At 50.0% G+C, this 12,450-nt stretch overlaps 1 protein-coding gene across 1 annotated transcript in view; it reads right to left on the bottom strand.

The window, feature by feature from the left end:
- TLL2 (tolloid like 2) overlaps window positions 1-9,917 on the bottom strand; it is a 187,085-nt gene extending 177,168 nt beyond the window's left edge. The window contains exon 1 of the mRNA XM_054036164.1: window positions 9,703-9,917. Coding sequence (XP_053892139.1) covers window positions 9,703-9,844 — 142 coding nt within the window. The 5' untranslated portion in view covers window positions 9,845-9,917. The remainder of the gene's footprint in view (window positions 1-9,702) is intronic.
- Window positions 9,918-12,450: the final 2,533 nt, after the last annotated feature.

The following is a 12,450-nucleotide window of genomic DNA, read 5'->3' as shown; positions in this document are numbered from 1 at the left end:
AGTGAGGGTGGGAGGCACTGTGGGGGGAGTGGGAGGAGCTGATTGGTGTGGCCCGCCGGTGGGTGCTGGGCAGAATAGGGCAGGGCCTTGGGGGAAGGGATGGAGTAGGGGCAGGGCCAGGGCCAGAGCAGGGCTCAAGCACCCCTGGGGAAATGAGAAAGTAGGTGCCTGTGTTTGCACATGCTCAGTAGAGGCTTGTTAGAATTATTTATCCAAAGGTTCTATCTGCCCCGAACATGCTCCAGGAGCCTGGGGCTGATCAGGACTTCCCTTGCAATTGTTACTCCTAGCTGCTGTGGGATGCTAGTCACCAGAACCAAGAGACAGGAGACTTGCCACTACTCTCACGGCCTCCCCTGCTGGCACCCAGGCAGTGAGAAGGAAGCTGGCTAACTAATGCAGAAGGGACAAGAACTAGATTTATGGGGAAGGGTACTGGAGGGTAGTAGATTGGGACAAGGAGCCTAGAGGGAAGACGACTGGCTGTGTAGGGAGATTGAAAGCTAGCGGGGCAAAGGGGAGGAGGAAGACTGGGACTGGCATGAAAAATCTGGGGGTGGAGAATGAGAAAAGACAGGACAGGGCAGAAAGATCCAGGCCTGGGGGAGAACTGGGGAAGACGATTCTAAGATGTGTGAATTCTGCAAAAGTAATTCTGAATTCTTCCCAGCACTGCATTAAAAAAAAAAATCAATTGGCAGCTGAGAAATCTGAGCTGGTGGGTCACCGGTACATCTTATTCCAATGCAGATTTTGACTGGAATAGAGTAAAATAAAACATTCAGCAGTCCTGCTCCTCGCTCTCACATTTCTTCTAGAGTTTTCTCGGCAAACAGTTCATTTCCCATTTTGTTATATATTCTGAATTCAGTAACTTTGACAAGGTGCATTTTCCTGGGGGCCAAAGTTTATGAGGATTCAAAACAACTTCTGGGGCAGAGTCTTAACGTGATGTTGAGCTGCTGCAGACCTCAGTAATAAAAGGCAATTTATATCAGTTAAACAGGAAGAGGCTGTTTTTAGACCATTAAACTCCTCTAGGAGTGCCGAGCTTGCCTATAGTAAACATGCCCAAGTAAAAAACAACAAGTCATCAGGATTTCTAAATCAATAACCAATCAACCTCCCAGTCAGCCACTCCCTACCAGGGGATCTTTCAGCCGTGCAAATGTTGGAGTGGATTAAAATGCTGAACAAGGTATCCTCTCTTCTGCCAGGGAAGCTAAACATTTCTGTAACCTTAACTCAGTCGGAGGCTCAGATAGAAAAGATGACAAAAGCCCAAAATCCTGGTCAGTGGGATCAAGCCAATCTCTAATCAGCATCACGGGGCAGTGAGGGCAGATTTCAGCCCTAGCCAAAGGCAGCTAGGCTGCAGACTGACCCCTGCAACCCTCAGGATCCAAGGCAGAAAGATTATTTGGTGTCCCCACAGGGAAAGGATATAGGAACCTACTTACCTGCAGGGAAACCCTGTACTAAGCTGTGCAGGAGGACTCCGCATAAGAAATCATACAGCACCCCCAGGAAGAAATCGAACAGACTATCCAGTGGAGAATGGCATAATGAATCACAGCACCCTCTTCTGGCTAGATACTCATCTGGGTCCCTGCTTCTCGGGTGGCCAGATCTTCTCCAGCTGGGTTGCGGAGAGGAAAGGGGAGATTAGTAAGGGAGCAATTCATTACAGCTGGTACCCTGCTCCAAAGAGCTAAATGAGACACAGCAAATAAAGCCATGGCATGAAATAAGTCTACAGCTTGGGTAAGTGAGAACATGGGCATTAATGATGGGGGAAAAAAAGACACCAGGGCCAGATTATAGGCCTGGGGGAGAGGGAGCATGGACCTGCCACGGAGAGAGAAAGGGAGAGAGAGGTCAGAAGGAAAGATTTACACACAGGCAGTGGGACAATTGTCCAAACATCAGCACTGCCAACTCTGGTGCTATTTGCAGTTTTTCTTAAAGCCCCAGCTGCTGGAGTCAAGTGATCACAGGAGAATCTCTGCTTCCATTAAAAAAAAAAAAAGTTTCCAGACTTCATGGTTAGAGAAAAGGTTGAAACCTGACCTCAGTGCTCTCTAACAGCACAGAAGGCCCAAAGTACAATAGGTAATCCTTTAAAAAAAATTAATCAATTTTTAAACCACTTGGGGGAGGGATATTCTGCAAGGGGGGGCTGACTTGTGAATTTGCAACACTGACATCTCCAATGACCTGTGCTGATCCCACATTTAGACATTCAAGCCCACAGCAAGGCCCTTGATTCATAAACCCAAATGCAGACTTGGATGCCACCCACACTGACCACATGGCTCTTTGTCCCCCTCTAGTGATTAGGCCAGGTAGAGACATTTCTGAGTCTGCTACTGCCTGCAAGCTAACAGCCTGAGTCCCTTAGCTCTGGCAATAGAGGGAGATACTTTTAGATCTAGACACACACACACACGGCCAGTCCATGCAGATTAAACCTGCATTCCAATTCAAGCATTAAGTCTGAGTAGTGGGGCTTGCGATGCCTGTAGGAAACCTGTGGATCATGAGATTAACCCTGGCCCATTCTTAAACACATGGCCAGAAGGTTGGTGTGACCTAATTTAATTTCTTTCCTGGTTCCTAGACCCTTGACACAATTTTATTCTTGTTGCACTTATAGATTTTCTTCTAATGAACTTCCTGTTAAATAGCTCCTATTTCACTTATGATGTAGTCAGGAGCCAATCAAGAGAAAAGCCCTCAGTATGGTTAATTAACTCACCTTTTTAAAAAAAAATCATGCTGCAGTTCCTAGGCTCCCAGAACTTACACAGATCATTTCAGCCATCAATGAAATGCGGCCACTTCTGGGGTAGAACATGACAGCTATTTAACAGTGTACAGCAGCACCGCACAGTAGTTTAGGACAGGAAGAGAAGTCTAAAATAGCCAAATAATTATGTTCCACTCATTTCAACCTGCGGACTGAGGACTCTGGGCATTACCCTGTGTGGTGTGGAGTACCCTCAGCTCCAGATCAGCCTCTCAGGGGCGCATGGCCCAGTGTGTGTCAGATGCTCACCAGATAAGGATGCCATGGTGGCCATAGGGTGCATCTTACTGAAGCGGGGAGCTCCAGATAGCTTTGAGAAATCTGACCTGGCCTCATGACGCAGGTTAGCATCATCTCTGCTTCGCAGACAGGGCAGAGGTGGAAAATGAGAGGTCAGCCAGTGAGCAAGGAGTAGAAGCCAGGTCTCGGGACTCCTAGTCCTCTGGCCTTCACCAATGGAGCAGCCTTGCTTTGTCCCTGCTCGCCCCAAGACCTTGTCCCCATCAGGGAAGCACACTTTTATCGCAAGGGGAGACCCTAAGACGCATACAGGCTGCAGAGCCTAGCACTGATGCAGATATTGCTGCAAGCAAGGCAGAAAAAGCCACAGTGTTGGGGTGGGAAGCTCTCGAGTTGCTAAATGCAACAGACTAACCCCTTCCCTGCTGTTTACCCTGGCAGGTTGCAGGAGGGCCTGGTTGGCTGTCTCCCCACGGTGGTCTGGGAATGAACTGACTATTCATTGACCTGCAGCTAAGAGATGGTCATGGTGAATGAGGACAGGTGGATAAAGGCTGCTGGAGACAGTGTGTACACACACAGTAGTGATCTCGCTGTTTGCAGTTGGAGATGCAATGCAGCGGAGCTGGAGTCATGGAAAGGGTTTTAAGGCAGTTTTCTCTGTAAGCTCTATTGGACACTCCCCATCTAATGTCTATGGTTTAAAAAATATTCCTGAACTACCTACTTCTTGTTTGAAATTGAGCATTTGGGATCTCGTGGCATGGAGAACTTTTGTGGGCAGGCTTAAAATGAATTGAGCAAAGGTCTCTAGAGATACGTGCGTGAGGTTTTTCACTTTGTGGAGAGTCTTCTAACTTCTCTGGGAACAGCAGGTCAAAACCAGCTCAGTCTAAGAGCACCTACCTGTAACATGGTTGATGCATTTGTCCTATAGAAGACTTAGTACACTGGACTGTATCTGGACTTCAGAATTTGGTGCGTGTGTTTGGGGTGGGAGAGGAATGAGGTACAGGCGGATTTAGGGCATAAGACTTACTAAAAGAGGCTGGGTGGTTAATTTTGGAGTTATTTGCCATGAATCCTTAAACCTTTTGCAAGCTCATTGAGGTCTCTGTGGAGGTTATAAACTTCTTGAGATCTGGTTGAGTGTATAAACCTCATAGGCGTGCAGCTACTGTAACCCCAGTAGCGTTGGTTGATTGCTAATTCCACAGGGTTCTTACTGTGTCAAATCCTTCAGTCAAATCAACCTGCGTGAAGGAATTTAGAACCCGCGCAATGTTTCTGCAAATCTTCTAATTTCCACAAATTAAACAAGGTGCTTCCCAATCCCACATGTCAAAAATTCCATTGTTAAAACTGCAATGAGTGGAGCAGGCTGGGTGGGGCTGTGACCCAGGCTAGCTTCTGAGCATGTTGTACGTTCCTTGCCAGGGCGCCAGACTTCCTGTGCTATGTTTGCTGCACTTGGGCCCTGGGCTGTGACTCTGAGTTACCCAGACATCCCACCCCTTTATTTCATTTCATTACCGCTTCCAGGGCGTTAGCAAGTCGCTGTGGAATGGGCGCTGTTCTGCACATGACTGTCAGAGGGCTGTAGCTTGGTCCAATCAAAACCCATTTCCTTTGGAACAAACAGCACAGCTCCTCGATGGAGGCAGAGCCAGGTGACTGAATCAAACAAAGGGAAACTCCCCTCAGGGTGAAATCAATTAAGATGTGGCACCATCTCTATGGGGAAGGGGTTTAACCCCATTACTTGGGGCATTTAAAATGGGACAGAACAAAGTACTGAAGAAGAGACTGGAGGGAACAATCCTGCTTGGGCCCCACTCCGCTCCATGGGAATACCCACTATTCCGTGCCAGGAAACAAGCAGGCTACCTTCTCCCCCCTTCCAGAGAAAGTTTCTAGGCTGCCTGGCTGCAGGAACAACCTTGAGAACGTGAGCCGAGAGGAGCCATTGCAGTGATGCCTGCCTGAGTCTCCAGGGAGCCTGAAACAAACAGAGGTGTGAACTGTTCCACTCACCTCCGTTCAGGCCCTGTGGCCTCGGAAGCAGACATTTCCCCAAAATGCGACAGAACGCAGCCTTTTGCTGCAGCACTGGCTATTGTCTTGTCTCCTTGCCCTGCTGGGACTTGCCCGCCGCGGCCTTGCACTCTCCATCTTTCCCCCCACAAGGGGAGGCGGGGGGTTCGGTGGGTCCCAGCGCTAGCTCCCTGCTCTGCTCCAGGCAGCTGTGAGTGAGAGCTGGAGTCGAGCTTGCCCCTGGCAGGAGCCAGAAGCACAGGCTGGCGAGCGGGGTTGCCTGGAGGAGTGCAACTGAGGCCTGGGGAGGGATGAGTGCTGAAGCAAGCAACGAGCTCTGGACTGCCCTGGCACATAGTGGGGGGGGGAGCAGGGGAGGGTTTGGAACTGTGCCATTTCAACAATGCGGGAGCCAAGCCCAACAGTTACATCAGTGAGTATTTTCTACCATGAGCCAGGGAACCCTGTGATTGGAGGTGGAGGGCGGGAGGGAGGAAGAAGGCAAGCTAACATTTACACAGAGTTTAGTCTCATTGTTCCATGGAGAACAGGGCCCTGCAGACATGTATGTGCCAGCTCCAAGATTCCAGAAGGCTCACAATTTCCTGCACTGCAGATTCATCCACTCATGCACTGCGCTGCTCCAGCACAGCTCTCCTCCTCCCTTGTTGGATCCTAGCCTACACCACCACCACTTACTCCATCTATCTCCTTAGCCCCACCTGTGCAACTGCTGTCCCAACTCTCTCTCCTCCACTCTATGCCACAAACCCTGCCCTCCCCAAGTTTCCAGTCACATCTTCCTGGCACAGCAGCATTCCCATTCTACAGACCAGGGAGATGAGGGGCAGAGAGGCTTAGGGACCCACTTAAGGTCACTCAGCATCAGAACCCAGGAGTCCTGGCACCCAAGTCCACGCTGTAACGACATGACACATCGCCACGTCGCTATTACTAACAGAGTGAAAGCAAGCGCTACAATTCCATCAGACGACAGAGTCCCAAAGAAAGGAAATTAATTACTACTTGCAGGGCAATAATTAGCTCATATTTATGCCCCTAGCCTGTCCCCTTTCAGCCTCGGTCAGCACATGTATACGGCATGTCCCCTACCCTACATTGGACACATATGGATAAGAGCTCAGAGTACACACAGGCAACTGGACTTCTGAAGACCCTGTTTGATCATATAACATTGGGCAGGTGCAATTTCCTCTCATTCCACATGGGAGCGAGGCACTGGGACAAAGGTACAGCACTCCTCATTCAGCCAGCAGTCTGTTAACGCTTACACCTGCCTCCAGTTCCAGGGCAGGGAATGAGACACACCTGTTACAGCTGGAGGGGAATGAGACAAATCTGGTACGCCTGTGGGGCAAAGTGCATCTGCCACCAGCCAGGGAGATAAGCTGTCACCCGGGGGCAGGCAGCAAAAACGGTGACAGAAACATCGCTGTACCTGCCATCAGTTAAAGGAGTGGGAGGAAGTGGGACCTGAGATAGATCTGTATGAGCAGAGGGGCACAATGCATCTGCCACGTGGCCCCGAGTGACAAGGATGCAGATGCAAAGGTAACACACTGGGCTAGATGACTCAATGCTTCTCCCCACCTGCAGTATCTCTGTTGGTAGGACCAGTCTCCCAGGCCCCCTGCTGGAAGGAAAGGTACATACTTACCACATCAGGTACTGTGCCATTAGAAGAATATCGATCCTGTAAACACCTGAGTCTCCGTCACACATGTAGATTTTTTTTTCTTTACGGACATAAAAGTTAAAATCAAAATAAGACACACAAGCCAAAATAACTGTGCACACAGACGTGTGCCGGAATAACTAGAGATGAATTACAGCCTATTTTGTTATTTTGATTCCAGTTTGTGAGCAGACAAGTCCTTACGGTTTAAGGCCAAGCATTTCAGAAGTGGGTGCCTATTCTGTTTGCAAAGTATCCACAATCGCTCCCAAAACTGTTTAAATGGATAACCTCACTCTGATCTGTGCCCAGGTTTCGGCAGTTTAACCGAGTCAGTTAGGACAAACACCATTGGTTTAAGGCAGATCTCGAGGTTATACATTTCCCATCCATAACTGCACAGAGATCTAGCAGAGAACATTTGCTACATTCTCTTTAAAAACCTTAGTGACCCCATGTAGATCCTGATGAGAATTGTGAAGCACAGCCAGTTCTGTAAATTACACTGACAATTCTAACCAAGCAAGATGACTGTTCAAGACAGCCAGTGGATTCTCTTTCTTGTTAAGACATTGTTGTGTTCTCCTGTGCGATAGATAAGTGCTGAAATATTAACTGTAATAGTCCAAAATGCAAGTGCTTATAGTAGCAATAACAGTGGTTATATCCTGGCATTTCAGGCAGCCAGATGCTTTGATCCCTGAAACATTAAGTTTTGGGAAGGAATTCCCACCCTTTCCCGAATAGCTTCTCTCCTACACTCAGAGCTGCCCCCCGCCATTTATTTGTCTACAGAGAAGCATACATGGAATTCAGCTGGGTATAAACCCACAGCCCTGACTGATTTAATTAAATAGCATTTCTACTACAGCACTCTTATCTACAGGTGGATAAGCCCGATTCAACACCAACAGACTCGAGCCTGGACATATATATTTAGGCACCATCTGAAAGTGGCCCGATTTTCTGAAATGCTGAGCACCTGCACCTCCTGTTGAAGGTGAGGTGACTCCCATGGTTTGAAACCTCGGTTTCCAGAGAGGACCCACAATTGTTAACCTTTACAAAATATTTTGCACACTCTAATCACTTTATAGATAGTTACGCATCTGGTAGACAAGTACTGCTGCCAATTTATAGATGGAGAAATGGACACATGGACAAGTCTTGACAATACTCCTCAGTAAAACTAAAAAAAAAACACACTGGAGCCTGCACCAGCAGCAGCACAGACCTGGGCAGAGGCAGCATGTGCAGGGAAGGAAGCAGTGAAACTAACAAGAATTACATTGGTTTCACTCTGCTGCTGCTGCTGCTGGGGGAAGCTCTGAGCAGAGAGACATCACACACGGGGAAAGGATCGCCCACAAACCATGGCTACTGGAGAGGTGTGACAAGACCTACCCCACCCGCCGTTCACACAGAAGCCTGGAGTCAGTGGGGCAGATAGTGAACTGCCCCATCCCAAAGACTAGTGCATGGAGTGTGGGGTGGAGGGGGGAAGAGAAGAGAAAACCTCTTCCCTGTTCCACCAGCCAAGAGAGGGCACTCGCTTCAAATGCCTCAGACACCTGGTAGTCGAAGGCTGATAGGAAAGATAGTCCTTCCAAACAAGGTTGAGGGTCGGCATCCTGACGGGAATCCTGGCTCACAAAACACAGAAGCATATTAAAAAGCAGAGACACGACAACTTCCATACCCCAATTCTGAAGTTTACAAGGGGCAGCCGGGCCAACGTGCACTGAAATGATTTTGGCGTCGCCTTAACATTGCTACTTGTCTCTGCGGGAGGTGTGAAATCAGGTCAGGCGAGTATATTTATACACACGTTCTGTTGTTAGAAACAGACAGAAGTAAGCTCAGAAAACATTTCTTCATTACCATTGGATTCCAGAATGGAATTTCAGACCCAAGAAAGCCCATAATTAATTTAAATTCCATCGCTAAGCACCTCAGTCAGATCAAATCTCTAACTGCCTGGCCTAGCGAACAGAAGAGAATACCACACTTGGCAAATATATATATATATATATTTTTTTTTAAAAGGAATCGGCCCCAACCCATCAACCTGAATTTCCTATTTTGATCACAATTACAAATGAAGCAGGCGAGCTAGTCATAAAACCCATCAGCAGAGTTCTTGCAATCGGTGTATGTAACAAATGCACATAAGAGCTGTACAACTCCCCGGCAGCGTCCAGATGCTTCAGTGCTTCCAGAATACTTGTAGATGCAAACCCAAGTGAGCAGCCTACAGAACGCCAAGCCGTAGATGTTCAAAATGCCCCGGGTCCTATCCCCGTCCATCACTTGCTGGCTTACTGGACGCACCCGTCTCCTTTAATTAACGGGAATGAAGGAGTGTGCAGTCCAGGACGAGGGGAGGCGAACATGGGCTCTCCTGGATTTAGGACCTGCAGTAAGCTTCAGTCCTAGCTGGTTGCTTCTACCCCCCCCCCCCCCAACACTCAGCTACAAGATAAACGAGGAACTTTTCATCCAAATTGGGGTAATCTCGGAGCCGGGAGATGCTGCTTCAATCCGGAAGCAAGATCCCCGCTTTATTCCCTACCAGCCCTGCCTGGGGTGGTCCCAGTCCCTGCTGTCACCTTCCCCAGCTCAGCCTGGAGCGATGCACTGCCCAGAACCTCGACAGGCTTCTCAACCCCCCGTTACACTAACGCGTTCTGCTCGGGGAGCGCAGCCGGAGTTTGGCTCCTTCGCAGCCTCCAGCGCTGTGCAGCTGTTTGCCGCACCTGGAACGGGACAAGCCCCCCGGGGCAGCTGCTAGCTCCAGCCCGGGCCAGGACACGGGCGCAGGAAGCGCTAGGCAGGGAAGTTCTTGCAGCAGCAGTGGGGAGGCGGATCTGCCCAGCCAGGCGCCGGCAAACTTGGCCCGGGAGTCCCCCCCACTCACACCTACCGGCTTTGCAGGGGTCGCGGTACCCCGGCTGCTGCTCCAGGCTCTCCTCCTCCGCCAGCCCCCAGGAGCCGGGCGCTCCGCGGGCAGCCGGCACCCGCAGAAGTAGCAGCAGCACGGTCCCGAGAGGGGCAGCCCAGCCCATAGCGGCTGCAGAGTGAAGCCCGGGGCGGGCTAGGGGCGGCTGCAGCGGCCGCCGGGCACTGCACGGAGCTCCCAGCGCCGGCTGCCTCTGCCGGGGGCGATGCAGCTGCGCTTGCAGCTGGGGCAGGACAGGAGCAGTGCCGGGCTCCCGCCTCCGCCGCGGTCTGGCTGGGCTCGGCCCCCGTCACTCAGGGCACGAGGAAGCCAATCCGCAAGCACCCGCGCCCCGGCTCCTCCTTCCAGGGGAAGCCCTGCGAGCCGCGGGGGCGGCGGGGCAGAGTCGGGAGGGACGGGGGCGCTGCGGACTGGAGGTTCCTTCGCCTCCTCGGAGCTGCTGCTGCGAAGCAGGAAAGAGGCAAAGAACCGGCCCCAGGAGCGCACCTGGGCTCAGCCAGCCAAGCCCAGCCCGCAGCCTCACCTACGCATCTGCCCCCAGGGCTGGCCTGGGAGTCCAGACCTGCCCGCAGCGCTATGGGAGATCCCTGGCTTCCCCATCGCCCGGAGCAGACCTCGCCTGCAGCACTGCAGCCGGTACCCTATTCTCCCAGCCCTACCTACCAAATACCCTGAGAGAAGCTGCTTCCATGCAGAAATACCTCCCGCCTCTGACCACACACTTCTGTCACCTACTACCCCTGAAACTCATACAGGGTAACAAATAGCTACAACCCATACTGGATGGGGATCCCCCCCCCCCCGAAACATTTTTCTTGAGCCACCTCTTCTGACCTTTAAACAACCACCCAAGTCTTTCCAAGCTCATTTCCAGAAGCAAGCTCCCTGCCCATCAGGACACCCCCCCCCCCCACACACACACACAACTACCCCCACAACATCCCCCCCCCCCAAGATCCTTGGGTTCACATGCTTATCACAACATGTGATGTACTTCAATCAGTGCGCTAGATGCCCCAACAGCAGCTAAGGTAGGTGAAACCAGACAATCACTACACTCCAGTGAACTCACACAGGAAAACGATAAGACAAACACCACATCACCTATGGGTGAGCCCTTCTCACAAAGAAGTGATCACTGCATATCTGACCTCTCAGTCCTCATCCTCAATGGGAACCTGCACAACACTTTACAAAGACAAACTTGGGAGCTTCAGTTCATAACCTTGCTAGATACTAAAAACCAGGACTGAACAGACACACTAGATTTATGGCTTATTACAACAATCCGTAACTCACTAACAACCTCTGCCTCCAACTCACTATGACTGGAGCAGTCTTAATGGTCCACTTCACCTCCAATGGTCCATTGAATGACCATTCATACTACTTCTAAGGAATCATTGCCACCTTGTGTTCAGCTGTGACACTCGGAGTACCTTCCCCAGACCTGAAGAAGAGCTGTGTGTGAGCTCAAAAGCTTCTCTCTCATCAATAGAAGTTGGTCCAATAAAATATATTACCTCACCCCCATTGTCTCCTATCACTTACAGAGAGGGAAACTGAGGTTAAGTGTCATGTCATAGGTCACATAGGAAGCAAAGGACAACACTCCAGTCTTCCCAATGCATACTTCTCTGCACCAGCCACTGGAGTCTCACCCAGCAGCCCATCACTTGCTCCAGCCCAGGACTCACAGGGTTCGCCCGGAACAGGTTCAGTGGTTACCCCAATGCTCCTTTAAAACTATTCAAACCAGCCTCAGGAAGACAACTGAGAAAAAGTAGCCAGCAATCAGTCCTTATGGAAGTGGGGTTGTGATCCAGAGCAGTGAGCCAACTTATGAGCCTCCTAGCCCTGAGGACCAGCAAGGACTCCCACAGGATATTCGTCAGCCTCTGGTCAGCTAAGCAGCCATCCTAGGTAGACTACCCTGACCATCCTGCATTTCTCCAGGAAATTAACCTCAGAAGTCAAGCTCTGCTCCAGATGGACCAACAGGAGACTGACTAGTCACCTCTGCTGCCAGCCACATGCAGTAAGAGCTCCTCCCTTCCTAGTCTATCTAGGCACTCCTCTGGCATCAGTATTAGCACTATATCCCTTTGCCCACACCTGTACAATCCCATCCAGCAGGACTTGCCTCTTGCAGCAAAATCCCATCCTTTGTGCCTGGTACCTCCAACTGTAGAAGAGGCAGCACTGATTTTCTGCAGCAACCTGGAAGCAGTTTAAATGAACAGCAGAGTCAGGTTTTGAGAGCTGCAGATAGGCACTAGCTGTACAGCATTTTTATAATATCTAGTATATACTTGTTACCTTCTGACAGGAGTGGAAATACATTGTTTGATACAAGTGTTAGTAACGTGCAGGGATCCAGTTAAGCATTATTTTACATTACAATTCTAAAACCCATAGTTTTCCTTCCTTTGGGAAGAGAACTGGACTTGTAAAACCATTAGCAAAAGAATGAAACATCAAAAAAGTCCATCCCCTCCATCAACTCAAACAAGGTTACTGCAGTTTGGCCATTTTAAACTACAACAGGTAGGCTATTTTACAGAAACTTGGGTCCTGAAATAGTTTAAATAGAGCAGAGCCTGGCAAAACAGGAAGGCTGCTCATTATACTGGCTTTAAGTGGGACACGAGCAAAAAGCGATATGCACCATACTGCTGGATCTAATATCAGTTGTGAAGGGCTACAGCGAAC

This window comes from Malaclemys terrapin, chromosome 7 (assembly GCF_027887155.1).
Source record: "Malaclemys terrapin pileata isolate rMalTer1 chromosome 7, rMalTer1.hap1, whole genome shotgun sequence".
NCBI classification, from domain to species: domain Eukaryota; kingdom Metazoa; phylum Chordata; order Testudines; family Emydidae; genus Malaclemys; species Malaclemys terrapin.
The sequence above is the reverse complement of the archived record's forward strand: the minus strand, read 5'-3'. Positions and strand labels throughout refer to the sequence as shown.